Source organism: Ochotona curzoniae, unplaced genomic scaffold, assembly GCF_017591425.1.
Source record: "Ochotona curzoniae isolate NIBS_2020 unplaced genomic scaffold, NIBS_Ocur_1.0 contig_3432, whole genome shotgun sequence".
Classification (NCBI taxonomy): domain Eukaryota; kingdom Metazoa; phylum Chordata; class Mammalia; order Lagomorpha; family Ochotonidae; genus Ochotona; species Ochotona curzoniae.
In genome coordinates, this window is record NW_024465859.1 from 3071764 (window position 1) to 3091215 (window position 19452).

The 19452-nt window shown below is 35.3% G+C and overlaps 1 protein-coding gene across 2 annotated transcripts in view; it reads left to right on the forward strand.

Annotated features, from left to right (window-relative positions):
• The window catches only part of GAS2 (growth arrest specific 2), a 109629-nt gene that overhangs the window by 33349 nt on the left and 56828 nt on the right, over positions 1–19452 (forward strand). For both annotated transcript variants that reach the window (XM_040980285.1, XM_040980284.1), the window contains exons 3-4: positions 2656–2797; positions 14584–14647. In XM_040980285.1, the coding sequence (XP_040836219.1) occupies positions 2656–2797; positions 14584–14647 (206 nt within the window). The remainder of the gene's footprint in view (positions 1–2655; positions 2798–14583; positions 14648–19452) is intronic.

Here is a 19452-nt window from a genome sequence, read left to right on the forward strand (position 1 = left end):
TTGCTATTGTTATTGTTTTAAAACATTTGGGATGACTTAATTTACCTATTTTGATTTTCTTAATCGCAAAGTATTGGCAAAATGTGTCCCTCAAAATTCTATTTCTTTTGGGATTACATAAAAGGATCCATTATGTATCAATCTTATTCTGCAAAAATTGTAAATAACTTGTCACATTCCCTCACTGAATTACTCCTCAACTTACATTCTATAAATACATAATTTTAAGTCAAAATAGAACACAAATGATGTATGAAATTTAACTTTCTATGGGGCCATCTTCATGTACATGCACATACATACTGATATCATAAAATAGAATTGTGACTTACACATCTGTTTATAAATCTGTTTCCATCTAAAAGTTTATTTAAAACATATTATTGATCCAATGTATACATTTGTGTTATACTTTATATGATTGCATAGATTCCATTATACTTTATGCACTACAATTTCTATCAACACTCTGCTGATGTTGTCTCATTTCTATTTTTTCCTAATTAGTGTTGCAATAGATGTATTTGAACCTAAATATTAATCTTTTGTACTATGATTTGACCTACATATTATTATCAGTGAGTTGCTGGATTTAGCAATGTATACTTTTAAAATTACTAATATTCACAAATATTTTGTAAAAGAAACATTTTCTATTACTTTTAATGTTTTTATTTATTTGAGTTGCATACTGAGAGAGAAAGAGAAGGATATAAACACATGCACTCAAAATTTCTGTGTGCTGAGTTACTACCCAAATAATCTGCCATCTGCCAGAACTAGGCTGAGCAAAAGCTATGAGGGAGCCCTGCACTCACGTCTCCCTCCTGGGCAGCAGAGACCTAAATGCTGAAGCCATCACTGCTGCCTCCCGGGAGTAGGAAACCAGTATCAGGACTGGAACCCAGGCACTCTGGTGAGGGACACCGGCATCTCAACCACTGTCTTAAATGCTAGTCTAAATGTCTTATCATTACATGTATAAGCTATGCATAGAAGCCACATATAACAGTATTGCAGGTATCTGGACCAAATCAGTTGAACAAATACTTTTATGTAAAAGATGGCATAAGTAGTTTATATAAATATAGTACCTAAGGCATATATTCAAATGAAAAAATGTATGTTGACACAAAACTGTTATTATCTGTACCCTAAACCAACTTCAATCAGCAGCACAGGGTATATTTTTGAGAACAGACAGACCTAGCCTTTGAGCAACATAGTGTTTTAGTTTTATAGTCACAAGACTTCACCAATACACTTAGTCTGTTATTTTATTTTTTACAATCATGCTTGTAAATGAGCTCAGCAACCTACAAGATCTTGGTTGTTAAATTTGCTGGCACAGTGAATGCAGGAAGCACTCATGCTGTGAATTTAAATGCATTGCTTTTTCCTTTCCCCTCTTTGTCCTTTGAGGCAAAGCTCTGTGTAGCACAGATCATCCAAACAGTTGATTTTCCCTTTACATTACACAGAATCACATTTTGTGGCTTTGTGAAAATGCCATGGAAACTGATTAAGGTCTATAAAAGGGAAAAATAATAGTTATTATTGTGCCAAGGAAGATTTAGTGACTAAAATTTTTTGGAAAACCATTAATAGGAAAATGTATACAGGTGTACAAATTTTCTTTCTTTTTAAATATTTGCTTTGTTTTGTGAAAGGTAGAGTTACAGAGAGAGAGGGAGGGAGAGAAAGAGGTCATCCATCTGGTAGTTCACTCCCCAGGTAGATGCAACAGCTGGTTCAGGCCCATGCTGCAATCAGGAGCCAGGAGCTTTATTTATGTGGCTTATTTATTTATTATGTGGTTTCAGGGTCCCAAAGATACAACCATCTTCCATTGCTCTTCCAGGCACTTTATCAGGAATCTGGATCAGAAGTAGAGCAGCTGGGACCGAAAGACAGAGCACCCATAAGGGATATCAGCATCGCGGGCCACCAGCAACTTAACTGGTTGTACCATGATGGCCCACAACACATTTTCTTAAGTCTAAAAGGAAATGTTGTAGAATTTAAATAATGTATTTCAAAATCAGGTAGCAGAATTCAGATCAGACAACTTGATATTGGATAGTACAGCTGTACGCTAAGATTAAAAGGAAAAAAATCTAGGAGAAAAAAATGTATTTTAAAAAGATTATTAGTGTCTCCCTTTGTTAGTATCTGTATATAGTTTTTTGACATTAGACAATTCTGCTACTTCGTGGTCACTTTAGAATTCTTGAATAATTGCTATGGCATCTGTGTTTGCATGCCTGTTTTATATAGGCATGCATGTCCTATTTGGTAGTACTCATGATCTTTCAAATTTTCCTTTTTTTTCAAAACAGAGAATTAGTTATACATACCTCATGAGAACTGATGATAGAATAATCAAGTGAAAGGTAAGACTGAAAAACAAAATCTGAAGGACAAAGATAGAAGTGATTTGAGACAGGAAAGACTCCTGTATGTATATACTACTTAATAATAAAAACATAAAGATAGATATGAATAGATCCATATTTTTGTTAGCACTTATACAGAACTATATAAACATGTGAGATTATTCCAGAGCATTTGCCCGAAGACATAAATGTGCATTTTTGTTATTGTGATGGCATCACCAGAGATTCCATGATAGTCTTTTGTTGTTTTCTTTTCCAGAGTCTACCACTGAAGAAGATTCCATGCAAAGCCAGTGCACCCTCGGGCTCTTTTTTTGCTCGAGACAATACAGCAAATTTCCTGTCCTGGTGCCGAGATTTGGGAGTGGATGAAACATGTCTATTTGAATCTGAAGGTTTGGGTATGTATTTCCTGCTAATCAAATATTGAAATTATTTTTGTCATTGTCAGAATAGCCATTGCTAGGTTTTTGTATCGTGCCATTTCTTATCTTTAAAACATCTACAAATAGATGTTCACCTTTAAGTATTTAGGAAACCATGGAGTGAAGAGTTGAAGAACAGAAATGCAGAGGGATTACCTGCAAAAGAAGAATAATAGAAACCTCTTGAGAAAGCTAGCAAATGTCCACCTAAACATATATAGATTTGTATAATCAAGATTGGTCAAATATGGACAATTAGCATCGTGTTGTAAAATCCTGAAGTGCCTCTTTGGTAAAGAAGCTCCATATAGATGAAACTCCTTATTAATGGTTTGTTAATTAGTTAGCTTCTTCATGGCATAACCTTTTACTACAAAGCATTTTTAATTCATTATTAAAGGCCAAGTAATTTGCTTTCTTAGTTATGAAAGTGAGTATGATTTAGTATCAGTTTTCTCATGACTGGTGATTTCTTTTGGTACCTGGGCAAATATAATTTTCAGATTGAATCCTAAAAGTAAACATAATAGTAAATTTTCTTTACTGAGCTGTAAGTATGGCTCAACATTTTTATGTGTGCTTCATGCACATTATTTCCTCGGATGGTTTTTAAAAATGCCACTCAAAAGTAAATGCATTCCATTCCGAACTGTAAAGCCTGAAGACACTTGCATAATGATCTTGGACTATGAATAGAGACTCTGTAGTATATGTAATCATGTCAGCAAGAGATTTGAGATGGTTAGTTTCTTCATTGTTTGACAGATAAACTGATGTTACACAAAGAAAGTCTGGTACTTTATACATATATGTAACCATTGCGTATTTTAAGAAAGATCTGTTCTATATTACAGCTTAGCACATAACATGGAGTTAAAATCCGCTTATCTCTCCAGAAAGTTTAATACATTTTTCAAGGTTATAAAGTATTTCAGTCACTTATGAGTGAGTACCAAACAATCTTATGAGTACCAAACAAAATCAAACAATCAGGCTTTCTAATTTTTTTTTTTGCTCAATTAAAATTATAGATTTGATATTTCTGCTGCTCAAAACAGGACATGAGGTGATATATAATAGGCCCTGGGGACAAAGAAGGGAGCCAATATTAGAGCATTGACTTTAGGATTAGGCGGAGAAAGGAAACAGCTGTGTCCAGAGTTGTTCATGCTAATCAAGGACAATGAGAAATGCCCTTTCCCCAAGTTGAACCTTGGATTTTTCTTATTATTCACTGTGGGGGAGGAAATGACTGAGCTGGGCTGATGTCCTCAGCCTCTGTGGATGCAGAATTGACTTTTCTTGTTACAATAACACTGTGTACTCTGCTTGATGTCTTTCACACTTCAGGTTTGAAAGTGAATTTAGGGCAAGGTGTTTTGTTTTTTTTTTAATTCCTACCTCAAGATTTCATTTCAGTAGCACACTAGATGAAGCGAATCCTTTGTGTTCTAGTGTTTTGAACAGCAAATAAAATGAAAAGCTGCCCTGACGAAGAGAAAAAAAAATGTCTTTGAGTGAATGATGAAGTAGATCTCTACACTGAGTGTGTGTGAAGAGGCTGCTGTATTTTGCTCTTCAAAGGTCTTTGCCTGGATAAAGCCTCCTTCTTGTGGCACCTGACATGCTACCCTGTGCAGTGCTTTTCCTTATACAATTACTAGTCACAGTATCTTGATTCAGACTCGCTTGATCTGTTGTCTTGCCACATCAGATCTCCGTAAAAGGGAGAAATGCAGTAGGAATAAATTGAGAAGTGTGGACAGAATGTGGACATTCCATGTTCTTCTCTCAGACTTTTCGTTCGGTTGGCTTTTGGAGACAACTTCTGACGTCACACGTCACACGTACTCAGCATTTAAGCCTACGGATATCTTCTTTTTTTTTAAACATAAATTTATAGAATAAATGTGACATTTAAAAAATGAATACAAAGAGTTTTTTTTTTTTTCATGAATGTGTCCATAGTCAACCCTTCTTATTCTCCTGGTTCCCCCACCACTGGTCTTTCCCATATTATTACTTAGTATAGTCCTTCAGCAACAGTCACAAATCCACCATTCTGCTATTTAAGTGCATCATGACGGTGTGGGTATAAACCAAGGTAGAAAGTCCAGCATCCTATTGTTATGATATATTTAAGAGTTTCACTGGGAGTCCTCCTTTTATTCAGGTGTAGAGTTGCATACTGCAATGTATCTCCATAGAAACCTTGAGAGATAATGTCTCTCTTGCGAAATGTCAGTCCTTAGAGCCTACCTTCACTCTATCCCTAATAATGTCTCAGGTTAAGAGTATAAAAAGTAGCCAAAGATCATGTGCAGCCTACTTACTAAAAATTTATAAAAATAGACTTAAGTTACAAAGATGTTGATACATTAGTAGTAAGATAAACGTACGTAGGAACTTTGCAAAAAATAGAAAAATATTACATTTGCTGTTAATGAGTGTATGGGAAACCAGGATCTTCTATACCTTGCAAATGAAAATTAGATATCGGTTTTCTTTCATTAGAAGGCATTATGACATTATATGTCATAGGCCTCCAAGGCATGTAGACCTGATTATATTTTAATATTCTAAAAATATATTTGAAAGAGAGTGATACCAAAATGACCAATGAAACTTTTTTAAAAACAGACACAAGAATCTATGATTTTGTTGGTACTTAGGTAAGAAATACATAGTGATCCATAGGGATTAAACAAAAATAATATCCTTGAAAATATTTTAATATGGGAAAATATATTTTATGAACATAAAGATACATATTTATGTCACACATATAGCAAAATTGATATTGCTAACGTGAAAAAGTGATAATTGAGTTGTAACTGTATTTAATTTTATTATTTAAATTTAGGTAGCAACAGCTTATGCATAAAATTTGATTTATAAGCAATTCATATCTATTTGTACTATGCAGCAACTGGACCAATGCGTGTGGGAAGTAATTGACGTAAGATTTTATACAAGAGCAAAATAGAAGGGCTTTTGCACATTGTTGAGAGTAAACTGACACTTTAATTATTATGGGATTTCATACTGCTGTGATAAATAGTATACATGTTTGCATGCTCTGAGGAGCGTGTTCTCCAGCTTTATGCAACATGCATTGCTTATTCTGATATCTACTCTTCAGACTGTGCATAGAGAAATCAGTGACTGGAGAAGATATTCTTTTTCATGTCTCTGACTCATTAATTATTGACTTTGGTAGATTCTTTGAAATTATTTGGGAGTTTGCCTTAGGTTAACAAAAAAATGCATGACTATTTCTTCAACCTAAAAGTTTGTAGTTTTCCACACTACAAACAAAATATTGCCCAGTAATTATTTTAAGATAAGTGAACTTTCAGGTGAGAAATTAAAGAAAAATGTTAAGAAAGTTCTAGCTATAAAAACATTTCTATTTTCAGTTTCATACAACTGTAAATTGTATTGTATTATTCTGTATTAGTAATGCAACAGAAAGTGTAATATTTTCCAAGTGCTTGTGTAATTAAAATTCATGTAAAAATAATGCTGAATATTTTATGGTTTATTTTTAATATTTAAACTTAAAGCAGAGATTTGTGACTTATTTCCAACCTTAAAAATGTTCCTAACTTCCATGTCATAAATTTAAGGTTCTTCTCTGATAGTTTTCCAGCCTGTTTAAGCAATGAACATTTTCTTAAATTATTGATGTGCTTATTTATGATGTTTATTGGTTGTAATTACAATGGCACAATGATTTAGAAAGTGTCAAGTTCATTCAGTTTTTGTTCCAGAAGCGTATTTACTTTGCTTTACATGTATAAGTTCTGGGGAGTTAGAGATTGGGGGAAAAACAACGGGGATATTTCAAAAACCACTTTATTGCTTGCAATAATTGTGTCTGTATCACTATGTCATTGGATAATTATAGGATTTGAAGGCCTGTGACTATTCTTCACCTATTGCTCTGAGAAAGAATCTACACAACAAGTAAAGGGTTTGCTCTCTGCTGTGTAGCATGCGAATGTGTGTCATTTGCCTGAGTGTAACTTCCCTGTTTTGACTTTGCCCTGTGTGTGTTGCGTGGTGCTGTCTTCTTTTGATGCATTAGTCTGATAAGCATGGTCTCCCAACAGCTTTTGTTCTACTGAACAGAAGCCAGCCTCAGATTCAAAGGCAAACATCACCTACCTGCACGATTGGCTGGGGTGTTGCTGCAAAAAAGTGAAATGCGTTATAGGTGAAATTATATAAACATTAAGATTTTCCATTTTCTATTTTAAAGTCATCTATTGCATCAGAAAAAGAATTTATGCCTAGCTAGCAGTGTTTGTCTTGTCCTGACAGTTGTCTATACTGAGGACTCTGAGTATGTCTGTGAATCAAAATGTTATTGTTTTTATTAGCATTGATTTATGATAAAAAATGTTAAGACATTCAGCTCTGAGTTACTTATATTCAATTTACTTCCTTCCTGGGATCATCTTCATTTAGTATTTTTGTGCTTTGTTTTCAAAGCTGTTTCATAAAGCATTAATTGATTAGCATCCTAAATCGTTCTTTTTAAGTTTTATTTGATTTTTTTTCTTTTCCCTTTTCCCCTTCTTTTTCTTTCCTTTTCTTTTTTTTTTTTAAGATTTATTTTTATTATTAATTTTATTGGAAAGGCGGATATACAGAGAGGAGAGACAGAGAGGAAGATCTTCCGTCCGATGATTCACTCCCCAAGTGAGCGCAACGGGCCGATACTATGCCGATCCACAGCCAGGAGCCTCTTCTGGGTCTCCCATGCGGGTGCAGGGTCCCAAAGCTTTGGGCCATCCTCGACTGCTTTCCCAGGCCACAGGCAGGGAGCTGGAAGGGAAGCGGGGCTGCTGGGATAGAACCGGTGCCCATATGGGATCCCGGGCGTGCAAGGCGAGGACCTTAACCATTTGCGCCACTGCGCTGGGCCCTCCTTTTTTTTTTAAAGATTAATTTTTTTCTTCTTTTTTTTTTATTACAAAGTCAGATATACAGAGAGGAGGAGAGACAGAGAGGAAGATCTTCTGTCCGATGATTCACTCCCCAAGTGAGCGCAACGGCTAGTGCTGCGCCGATCCCAAGCCGGGAACCAGGAGCCTCTTCCCGGTCTCCCCCGTGGGTGCAGGGTCCCAATGCTTTGGACCTTCCTCGACTGCTTTTCCAGGCCACAGGCAGGGAGCTGGAAGGGAAGTGGAGCTGCTGGGATTAGAACCGGCGCCCACATGGGATCCTGGCGCGTTCAAGGCGAGGACTTTAGCCTCTAGACCACACTGCTGGGCCCGATTCATTTATTTTTATTGGACAGTCAGATCCACAGAGAGAGACTGAAAGATCTTCAGCCCACGGGTTTGCACTCCAAGTGGCCCCAATGGTCAGAGCTGAGCCGATCCTAAGCCAGGAGCTTCTTTGGGTCTCTTGCATGGGTACAGGGTCCCAAGGCTTTGGGAAGTCATGACTGCTCTCCCAGGCCACAATCAGGCAGCTGGAAGTAGAGCAGCCAAGACAGGAACCAGCGCCCATATGGGATCCTGGTGCCTGCGAGACAAGGACTCTGGTGACTAGGTTACCGCATCGGACCCCAAAAGTTTTATGTACTCTTTTTGTCCCTCGCTGATTCCTGGCAAGCGTGCATATTAGCAGGCAGCTGGATTGGGCTCAGAGCTGTGGCTTTAACCCAAGCAACGTCTTAATCAATCTGTGAAAGCCCTCATCATCAATTCTGTTCTTAGTTTTGAACTCAGAAATCATTTCCAAGTATATGCATTGTCCTACGCAAAGAGAAATTAAAACAGAAGAATATTTATACTGAGAGGCCAACGACTCCTTCAAATGCTAGATTATGAAGGACGTGATGAAATCGAGGTCTAAATAGAAAAGTAAGCATTTCTGTTCCAGCGTCATTGTTCGCTGCGGTAGGTCTTTGATAAGTTAGTTAGGTTCTAAATAAATGCAAGCCAAGTACTCCACACATGCATCCACACGTTATCCCAACAGTGATCACTTTGTAAATAAGAAGTTGAGGCTTTGAGAATTAGATCACTTGCCCCAAATTACATAGCTTTTAAATACTTAACATGTGAATTTAGCTCCCTTCACTCCAAAGGTCGTCCCTCTGTGTTTCATAAAGTAACATTGTTGAGTTAATTTTGGAAGTTTGTAGAATTATTTCAAAAATAAGTTTAACAATGAAGTATAAATATGAGCCAATTTAACAGGATTCATGCCTCTGATTGTTGATCTGCAGCATAATATTTAATCTACTACTTTAAGGTCAGTGCTGGGTGTTGAAAAAGGATGTTTCTAGTTCCAGGATATTTTTGTTAACTTCCTGGCAGAGGCAATTAACTGCATTCTATTATACTGATCTTTCATTACCAATGAAATTATGAAGGCGCTTTCTTGTGCATAGTGTTTAAATGGATGCCATTTTGTATTTTAGATTACTTTGGCTAGGAATTTGATATTCACAAACGAAGCATTTGAGGCGTTTGTTGTGAGATTCCTTTCAGTTGATTTTTCGTTCTCTTCAATTGCAGACCTGCTTTATTGCCCTTAAATGTCTATCCATCACTGCCTTCTGTATTTCAACCTACACATTTCTGTGAGGGTCTCACTCAAAGTGAGAGGTCGTACAGAGCTCCTGCCTTCCTACTTACTTTCTTTTTTTCTTTCTTTCTTTCTTTCTTTCTTTCTTTCTTTCTTTCTTTCTTTCTTTCTTTCTTTCTTTCCTTCCTTCCTATTTCTTTTTTCTCTTTTTTCTTCCCTCCCCTCTCCCTTCCCCCACTCGTTCATTTTTTCTTTATAAAAGATTTGTTTATACTTGGAAGTCAGATTTACAGAGATACAGATAGAAACACCTTCTGTCCACTGATTCACTCCCCAAAAGGCTGCAATGGTCAGAGCTGAGCCCATCCGAACCCTGGAGTCAGAAGCCTCCTCTGAGTCTCCTACATGGGTGCAGTGGCCCAATGCTTTAGGTTGACCTTGCTGGCCTTCTCTGATTACAAGTGGGGAGCTGGATGGGAAATTGGCAGGCAAGATATAAGTCTGCATCTACATGGGTTCCCAGCGCATGCAAAGCAAGAACTATAACCACGAGGCTAATGTACAGGGCCCGAAAGAGCTTACTTCTTTATTTTCTGGACCAATATCTTTTGTACCCTATAGATCCTAGTAGGCAAGAAATACTAAAAATATTTATTAAAGGCTAATGCAATACTTGCACAACTTCCCCTGCATTCATTATCATTATCACCACTATTGTCCTTCACAGTTTATAGGAATTTAAACATACCAAGCAACTAAATATTATTAGCAAAATTAATGCAATAATTACAATAGATGTTTAGTTATTATTGTAATATTGATTAACGCAAAGCTCACAACCTTCATTGTACACACTGGTCACCTGGACAGCATGTTGAAACGCTATGGATTAGTAGGACTAAGTGGAGGCTAATAATTTAAACAAAATTGCATGATGCAAATTTTGCTAGTTTGGCCTATGCTTCAGTATCAAGGAAATAACGTTATTGAAGGATTTACTATACAATGAATGATATTGTATACATTACATTGTAAGGAATATCAGGAAGAAAGGTCAGGACATGTACTAAATATTTATTTCACTATCTTTATTAAAATCTATTTCTCTATTCTGTGAAGTTATTTAACTATTAATTTATAAAATGTTCACTACTAAATAATACTTGGCCAAAGATATTTTTTTAAAGTCCTCTTAGCGAAAAGGATAAAAATTAGTTTTCTTCAAAATTACTAAAAATATTACAGCCTCAGATTGCAAAGAAAACAGTGTAATTTTTTGTGCATAAATATCTCAATTCATCTTTTAAAACTATGTATTTGGATAAACTATACATTCATGTCTAGTGCACTTTATCCTCACAGATGCTGTGACACTGAAACTCTATACTTTGCTTTAGTGGAAAAACTCAATTTCTATTCCTGGAGCTAGCAGCATTCCATTAGACATTTGATGCCCATGAGATTTTTATAGAATCTAGGTTATAAGATTCAGTCTCAATCCACATAGCTTTGAATGAGAATCTGTGTTACTTTTCCCAAAGGTATTCTGCGTTATGCTTTTTTGAAAAATGGTTTTGACTTTTTTAAAAGTCAAAGATAAAATGGTTTACACAGTAATTACCATTGACTTCAGAACTTTCATGTGTCCACAAAAGATTTGAGGAAGTGTGCTCAATAGCGACTTCTTCCACCCTGACTCCAACAAAAGGCCATATGAACGTTTTGTTTTTAAAAATATATTGGAATATGTATTTCTTTATTGATTACATTGCATTATGTGACACAGTTTTATAGGCACTGGGATTCCCCCCTCCCATCCCCAAAACCCGCCCCACCCCATGGTGGATTCTTCCACCTTGATGCATTACCACAGTTCAAATTCAGTTGAGATTCTTTCCTTGCAAGCATCTACAAAGCGTAAAGGCCATCATCTTATTGTCCAGATAAGTTCAGCAGTTTCTTGTGGAGACCGTCTCTGGTCTGAAGGTAGAGCCGACAGAGTATCATCCCGATCAATTAAAAGCCCCAACATGACATCAGTAACAATTTATAACATAATGGAATTAGTTGACATGGTATTGTGTAACCAGCATGTTAAAAGAAAGAGAGAGAGGGAAAAAAAAGAATGCAAGTTCTAAACTGCTAAATACTAAAATTAAAACAGACATGAGACAGCTGAATAGTAATCTATAGCCATTTTAAGGTGTATAGAACCCGGTTGTATACAAACTGATAATTGTAATGTCAATGTAGAACATGTATTAATTAGAGTTCTTTCTTTTAGCTTTTTTAATATTAAGAGAAAATATTCCATGTATTTCATAGATATGAGTCTAAGAAGATAGCCATACTTCTTTCCTTCCCTCAATCCCCCTTTCATTCCTTCTTTTTCTTTATTTTTTTCAATAATATAATTTCAATTTACTTTATAATGCCAGGTTTGATGTACCACTAACTATAATGGTCAACAAGTGAAAAATAGATAGAACACTGTTTTATAAGATGAGAGATTCAAGCAATAATCAAACCCAAAGATGTTATTTTTATTAACTACCACATAAGAGAGAAAACATAAGTATGTCTTATATTTTTGCCTGGAACAGTTTACTAAGCACAGTCATCTCCAAATACTGTGATATAATGTGAAAAATATTTACTATTAAAACTTCATTATGAATACAAGTTTTCTTATTTTTTTAAATGATCAGTGAATAAATACAATCATATTTAAATTGTTCATATATGGCTCAAAACAAAGACTATGGGTAATCCCAATACAGTAAAAGTAGTTTTTAGTCATCCTTATAAAGCTATGCATTTGATTATGTACTCTCTGAAAACATGTGGAATACATAATCAATTTAGATAATTTATTGAAAATGAACTCACTTAAATTATTTTAAATGATGGAGGAAAGTTAATGGCAGGTGTTTGCTATTTTAAATAATGACATGTATTCTAATATAATTTTAATTAAACTTTGCATTTAACACAAAGAAACAAGGATTATATATATGTGTGTATATATATATATATTCAATTTTCTGTATTTCCTGCCAAAGTGATACTTTTATTATGAAATTGTTTTAACTCAGGACCAATTAACCTCTGATACTTTGTAAATGAAATATTTAAAATGTTTATTTTTCTAGGGCCACACTAGATCACATGTTCTCGTATTTTTTTCCTTTATTTTGAGTCTTTCTTCCACTGAAATAGAGGCATTTTCTTGAGAAATGATGCTGCAGAAGCATCATTTTCTTTGTTCTCTAGGTTGGTTATTAAAAAGATGAATCATCACTTATTCCTTTTTGCCTGACTGGCTTTATGATAAGTCCATGGTAAATTTTCAGTAGCAAGTCACTTTACATATCACATTGCATTTCTTACATTACCTACAGTATTTGTCTCCATGACAAACTTCCAGTGCTTAAGAAATGCTCAGAATATGTAGCATATATTGGTTAAAGAATCATTACTTTTGCATGCTATATGAATTTTTACAATTGCTTATTGACGACTTATTAATGCATTGGTTCATCCCACTATTAGTTTTTACATTTTCACAGTTTCCATCAGAAAGTGCATGAAATTGAACCCAAGCTGCCAAGATTTAGCCACTTATTTCATACAGCTTTTGCTTAAGATGAGGGTGTTAGCAGATTCTTAAACATCTTTTTCTCCCTTGTTTTTGTGTTGTCCTCCCCATTATGCTTATTTTTGTACCATGGAGATGGTAAAAATAAAAGTCAGAAACAAAACAAATTCAGCATGCAGACAGAAAGGTTGGTTTTCATTTATTCTTGCTTGATGTTTGTTATTCTCTGTAATTGGTGACTATGTGATGCTCCATGTCTATGCTGTTTTGTGCTAAAATGGATTTAATGTATCAGACTTTGGGAAGTTGAGATCATTGGTAGTGTATTTGAAAACTGGGTACTCAATGCTTTCATTTTACGCCTCCATCATTATGGCTAACCTGACTAGGGACTTATGTCAATTCATTAATAGTTGACTGAAATTAAAATTTTCAATTGCCAGGGATGGAAATATTCTATAATTCAGATTTTAATAATCAATTTTGTGTTAATAATCATTATTTATGGAATGAAATTTTATTTTAAGATTTAAAAGTAGTATTTTAATGACTAATTAATAAGCAATGTGAATGTCTGTCTGAAGTCAAATGAGATTATATACAACCCTGTAAAAGTATTTTTTCTGGTTACCACACATCATGGTTTAGGTGGAATAAACACTACCCCTACCATAATGTGTAGTGAGAGCAATTAGGATATTTAAAAATCAGCAAATAAAGTAATACTTCACATTTCTATTCTTAAAATTCATCAATATGATAGCATGTTTTATTCAAATATTAATTGTGTCTTTTAAAGGCCATTCTTACTGCAACGTATTTTTCTAATATCAGCTGTCTTTATTCTGTGTTAAATATAATCACTGCTTTGAGACCTCCTCATCCTTGTTAATATGAATAGTACCTGCTCATCTGATTGGCTCAGATTAAACTATAACTTGGCAACGTTATTGGATTCCTCAAACCTATCAGTAAAACATAATTATTAGGTAATTAGATTATATTAGCATATGAATATAATTTCAAAGAATAGTCTTGTACTTTGTTCATAAGGTTGACAGAGCTTGTTGATACTACTACATTGGTGCACATTTACAAAATTCAGTAAGTGCAAACTTTTTCCTTATGAAATATTACTAATTCAGGTGTAATTAGGAGAGGATGTCAAGTTTCAGGGTCTTGTTTAGCATTTGCTTTTGTTTGGAGCATAATAAAAGTTATGGTATATAATTATTACTCATGCTATTCTTTCTGCATAAGTAATTGATGAAGGCAGAATGGGTATACTACAAAGGTCAATCCTCATTTCACAATCTGGTGTATGCCATGTTTTAAATATCTATCGATTATGTCATAGTTATACCTACATATATACCCAATAGTGAGGTGTTAGTACAAGTTACTTGACAAAAAATTTTGGAAAGCTTATTTTGAGTGAAAATAGTAAGATGAACAACTTCATGAAAAAATATCCGTGCCTTATATAAAGCAAGCATGTTAAGCCTTCAGTGGAGCTAGATGTCTTGGGTAATATGATGAGTGCTATGAATTTCAGACTGATGCATCATTATGGAACTGTTTTACAATCCTTGTCTACCTCTTTCTTATTTTCCAGTCCTCCACAAGCAACCAAGGGAAGTATGTCTCTGTTTGTTAGAACTGGGACGAATCGCTGCCAGGTAGGTTGACAGCTGCAGTTTATCAAAGCCACACAGAAGCATGTGATCTCGTCATCGTTGATGTTTGGCCTGGATGCTGAGGAGCTGCTTATGCAAAATGATCATTCCGATGGCAGTGTTTGATTAGAGAGAGACAGCATTGGCCTGCTACGGGCACGTGTTTTGTGCTCTTTTCTGAGAATAGGACAAAGTAACTGCGGTGGACCGTACTAAATGAGCAGATGAAGGGAGCTTGCTTAGCCCCTGTTATCCTATGTGTTATTTTGAAAAACCATAAGACAAGGCTTCTGATGTTCTTTGAAGTTCAGAGAAGGAGGAATAAAAATATAAATATTTAAAGAGGTAAAGAGGTTTTTGTCCCAAATAAAAATGTAGGATTGATTTTTAAATGTGATCCAGAACTGGCTGTAACTTTAGAGTTGAGATCGGATGAATGAGTAATGTAAAGTGACAGCTAGCACTAGATCTATGTTCTCAGGTAGAGAATTTTTTTTATAAAATAAAGATTGATTTATTTTTTATTGGAAAGTAAGATTTTTACAGAGAGTAGGAGAGACAAAGAGAAAGATACTCTGTCCCTGACTCACTCCCCAAGTGACCATAAATGGTCTGAGCTGAGCTGATCTGAAGTCAGGAACCAGGGATCCCAGGCGGGTCCAGGGTTCCAAGGCTTTGGGTCATCCTCTCCTGCCTTCCCAGGCCACAGCTGGATGGGAAGTGGAGTAGCCAGGACACAAACCAGCAAATTCAAGGCAAGGATATAACCACTACGCTATTGTGGCAGCTCCATCAAGTAGAAAATTTGTCCAGAAGATCAAAGAAAAGGAAATAGAATTGTACACATGAACACATTTCAGCATTGCTAAAAAACTTCCTGCCAGTGAGCAGATTTTTCTATCCAACAGAAAACAAAAAAGAGATTGCTCCAAGGTATATAAATCATGTAGTAAAAATGACCTGATTGAATTGAATGCCTTGCATTAATTTTATTATGTCACAATAATTGGATGTGATACAGACTGCTTTAATTTTTTAAAATTTAAGTTAATTGTCCCTGAATCTCACTTAACACTTTGAGGTCACACCATTCCCAAATAACTGTAGGAGACCTTTGCTGCTTGAACAATCTAACCATCTTGCTTCTGAAAGTTAGGATATACATGCCAACACCCAGGAGCTGTTCTTCCTCTAGAATAAACATGAGGCTGTTACTTTCCTCTCTTTTAATTTATAGTTTCTGCATGCTTTCTAGATTTTATTTGTTGTTGATTTTTTTATTACATGAATATTCTGATTAAATATCCCATGAAAATAAGCGTGTTATAGCTATGTCATCAAAGTAAAACAAGCTATTCAGTTGCAATAGGCCTTTGGGAAAACTTTTTCTTCCAACTCTGGATTTGGCATAAATTGACCCTTGTTTAGGATGTAAAACGAAGCATCTTGGCTGATTAAAGAGAATCAATATGGTCTTGTTAATTTCCATGTAAAGCAGCACAGGAAGTACCCACCTCCTCTCCAAGTGTGAATCTCGGTTGCTCTATTTCTTACCCCATTATATAGCCTTGTGAATGGATACAAAACATTAATTGTTTTAAAACTGCCTTATAAAGTTATTAACAGATAAAAGGCCTATGCAAGGAATAATATCACCTTTGCATTACATTATTTAGTGTGTAACTTTGACCTTTTATTTCTCTCCACATAAATAGTGCAGAGTTGTGTGAATCTTCAACAAAGAGGAAATTATACTTGTTGGGCAAACCATGCTTGTTGATGTTCAATAGCTGAATACCAATCGGATAGACTGAAATTATTAAGTATAAAAATTTGTTGAAGATTCTCTCGTATTATATTCACAATTTTGAGTTTTTATTTACATAAAATTTTAACTGTGCTTTTAAAACAGAACCCAGTAAACCCAAATCTCCTGAAGTTCACACTATGTTGAAGCATATTAATTAAAATGGAAAAAAGAAAAAAAATTCCCTCCAATCTACTTGACTCTAATATCTTCTTAAGATATATTAAACCTATATCTAAATGCTTAAATTTTTTTCTCCCTCCTGTTTCTACTCTTTTATGGAGGAACATGAAAATTATGTTAAAACAACTTTGCCAAAACTGTGTTTTAGGGGATGGTTCTCAAGAATTACGTTAACTTACACACAGAATGAGGTGATCTTGACCAGAAACTCAAAACAATCTTATAAATTTTGTGCTTTTCTCACTGTCAGTGATGCTGTCTTGTAGTTTGTTCTAAATGCTTTTTTCTTTAGTTTGCACAAATGTCATCTAACTAGCATTAGCAACACTTTGGAAATGATTCTGAGTATCTCTGCCTCGCCGCTCTGTGTTCTGTCTGGGGACACTCGCTGAGGCTCTTTGAGGCCTGTTGGCTTCTCTGAGCTCTGAGGTGGGAGGAATGAGTACACTGCATTTTGTTCTCTTGTGTAAGTGTTCATTTTATTTTCAACTAACTAGAGTTATTATCACAGGAGGGTAAAGTCCCTCCTTTAATAATTCAAAAGAATGTAAGTTACTGAATGTAAAAAGTTTATTTTGTGAAAACTAAAACACTCAACCAAAGCAAGTCAGGTAGACCTCAGATACTTTCAATGACAGTGCTTTCATGTTCATTCCTGAAAAAAGAAAACAGTTACTATGGCTTTCACATTGGTGTAGACTGACGTAAGATGGTCTTTCTGGCAATACTAAAACAAAAATGATATTTTGAGCCCATGCATAAGCAATAATCAACATCAAAATGGTGTGTTGATTTTTAGTAATTCATTGATTTACAAAAATTATGTTGACTCAAAATATATTTACTTTGTGACAGTTTAATCTGTAGTTTCAACCCATGGCCTAGTGAAGAAAAGGTTATTTAGCTGAAATGTATGCCTAAAGAATAAGTAATTAGCTGAAATGCTAAGAATCTTACATGCTTTTCTGTGGTTTGAATCTTTTCCTATTACAAATTCTATCTTTAGTTCTAAAATAGAACATAAATGGAGCAAAGTATACTTTGTAACCATCTGTAAACTCCATTATGTGCATTAAAAGGGAGGATTTCTCTCTATAAATGTTGTCACTTGGAACATAGTAAAACAAACTCCAGACACTATTTGTCTGGAAGTTGTACGATTCTAAATAGTTTGAGTAATTTTTTAGGATTCAATTCAATTTGAGGACTCAATTATTTCATCCAGTTCAATGTTGTGGCAGCACCAGAAGACTGAGAAGTCCTTTTCTAGAATCTCATCATGAAGTTTTGTTGTAAGAGCTGTGTTTTGCTGTTTTAAATGAGAGGAAAAAGGTTACTCTTTGTGTGTATTCACACTGCTGTAATATCATTGCGGGAATTCAGATATAAGGATTTTATTTCCATGGATGCAGCTCTCTCGGTATGTTTAATTTGAACCTTTATTCAGTTTGAAAACCGTTACCCCTTCTAAAAATCTAGAATCTTGTAGCTAGAAGATTGGATTCCAGTATAAATTTGTGAAAAGCTTGCAACAAAACGGAAACAAGAAGCAGTATAGAGAACACAAAAAGACCCTTTTGGATAAGTTGGCTTGCAGGTGCAGGCTCTCAACCCAAGGGGAGTTTCATGATTTACAGCCTGCTGACGTCTCCAGTCAGACAGGAAGGCAATGAGCTGTGTTTAAGCACATTTCAGGACCAACTGATTGTGCAGCTTGAAGTGTTCAAAAGTCAGTGTAAGCAGAGATTTGGGGCCTACTGTTGGTTTCCAAGGGAAAATGGCATAGCCAATTTTCAGCCTTCTCATATAAAGAAAAATCTATAGGGCAAGGTTTTGAATGTGTAATTTTGTTTTTAATTTCATTCAAACTTAGCCTACTTTGTTCTTATTGGACATTAAGTCAGGCTTTTTTTCTTAAGATTTATTCATTTTTTTTTTATTGCTAAGTCAGATATACAGAGAGGAGGAGAGACAAAGAGGAAGATCTTCCATCTGATGATTCATTCCCTCAAGTGACCACAATGGGCTGAGCTGTGCTGATTTGAGCCAGGAGCCTGGAGCTTCAGCTGGGTCTCCCACACAGGTGCAGGGTCCCAAGGCTTTGGGCTGTCCTTGACTATATTCCCATGTCACAAGCCAGGAGCTAGACTGGAAGTGGGGCTGCTAGGATTAGAACTGGCACCTATATGGGATCCTGGCGCATTCAAGGCAAGGACTTTAGCTGCTAGGTTACCACGCTGGGCCCATAGGCTTGTTGTTTTAACATTCTTATTATTATTATTTCACTTTGTATAAAAAGGCTGAAATTATTCAACCTGTTCCTTAAAGTGGCATGGATCAATTGAAATTCACAAATGTGGCCATGTTTTCCAGTTGATTTACTCTATATTTTCAAACATGACATTTCAACTTATGATTGATTTTGAATTAACTGTAGTTGCTACTATGTTAAATTTATTTAACCTCACTACTAAATTTACTTTTTTCTACCTTAAGAACATTTAGCATACCAGATTCTATACTATGACAGAGCTAAGAATCCAAATACGTCTAAGAAGATTAAAAACAGCTCTTGTTGCAGTTAATCTGGAAAATCAGGATCAAGACTGAGTTTAGACACAAATTGGCACCCACGTGGTATCCCGGGACTTGCAAGAGAAAGATTAGCCAAGTGAGCCATTGAGCTGGGTCCTGGTGGAATATTTTTGTGGATTAACATTAGCAGTTCTTACACTGAGATAGGTATTTGGGTATTATTAATCAAAAGGAAATTATTTTTCTATCTAGGCTTGACAACATTGTTATATGAGAATAAAAA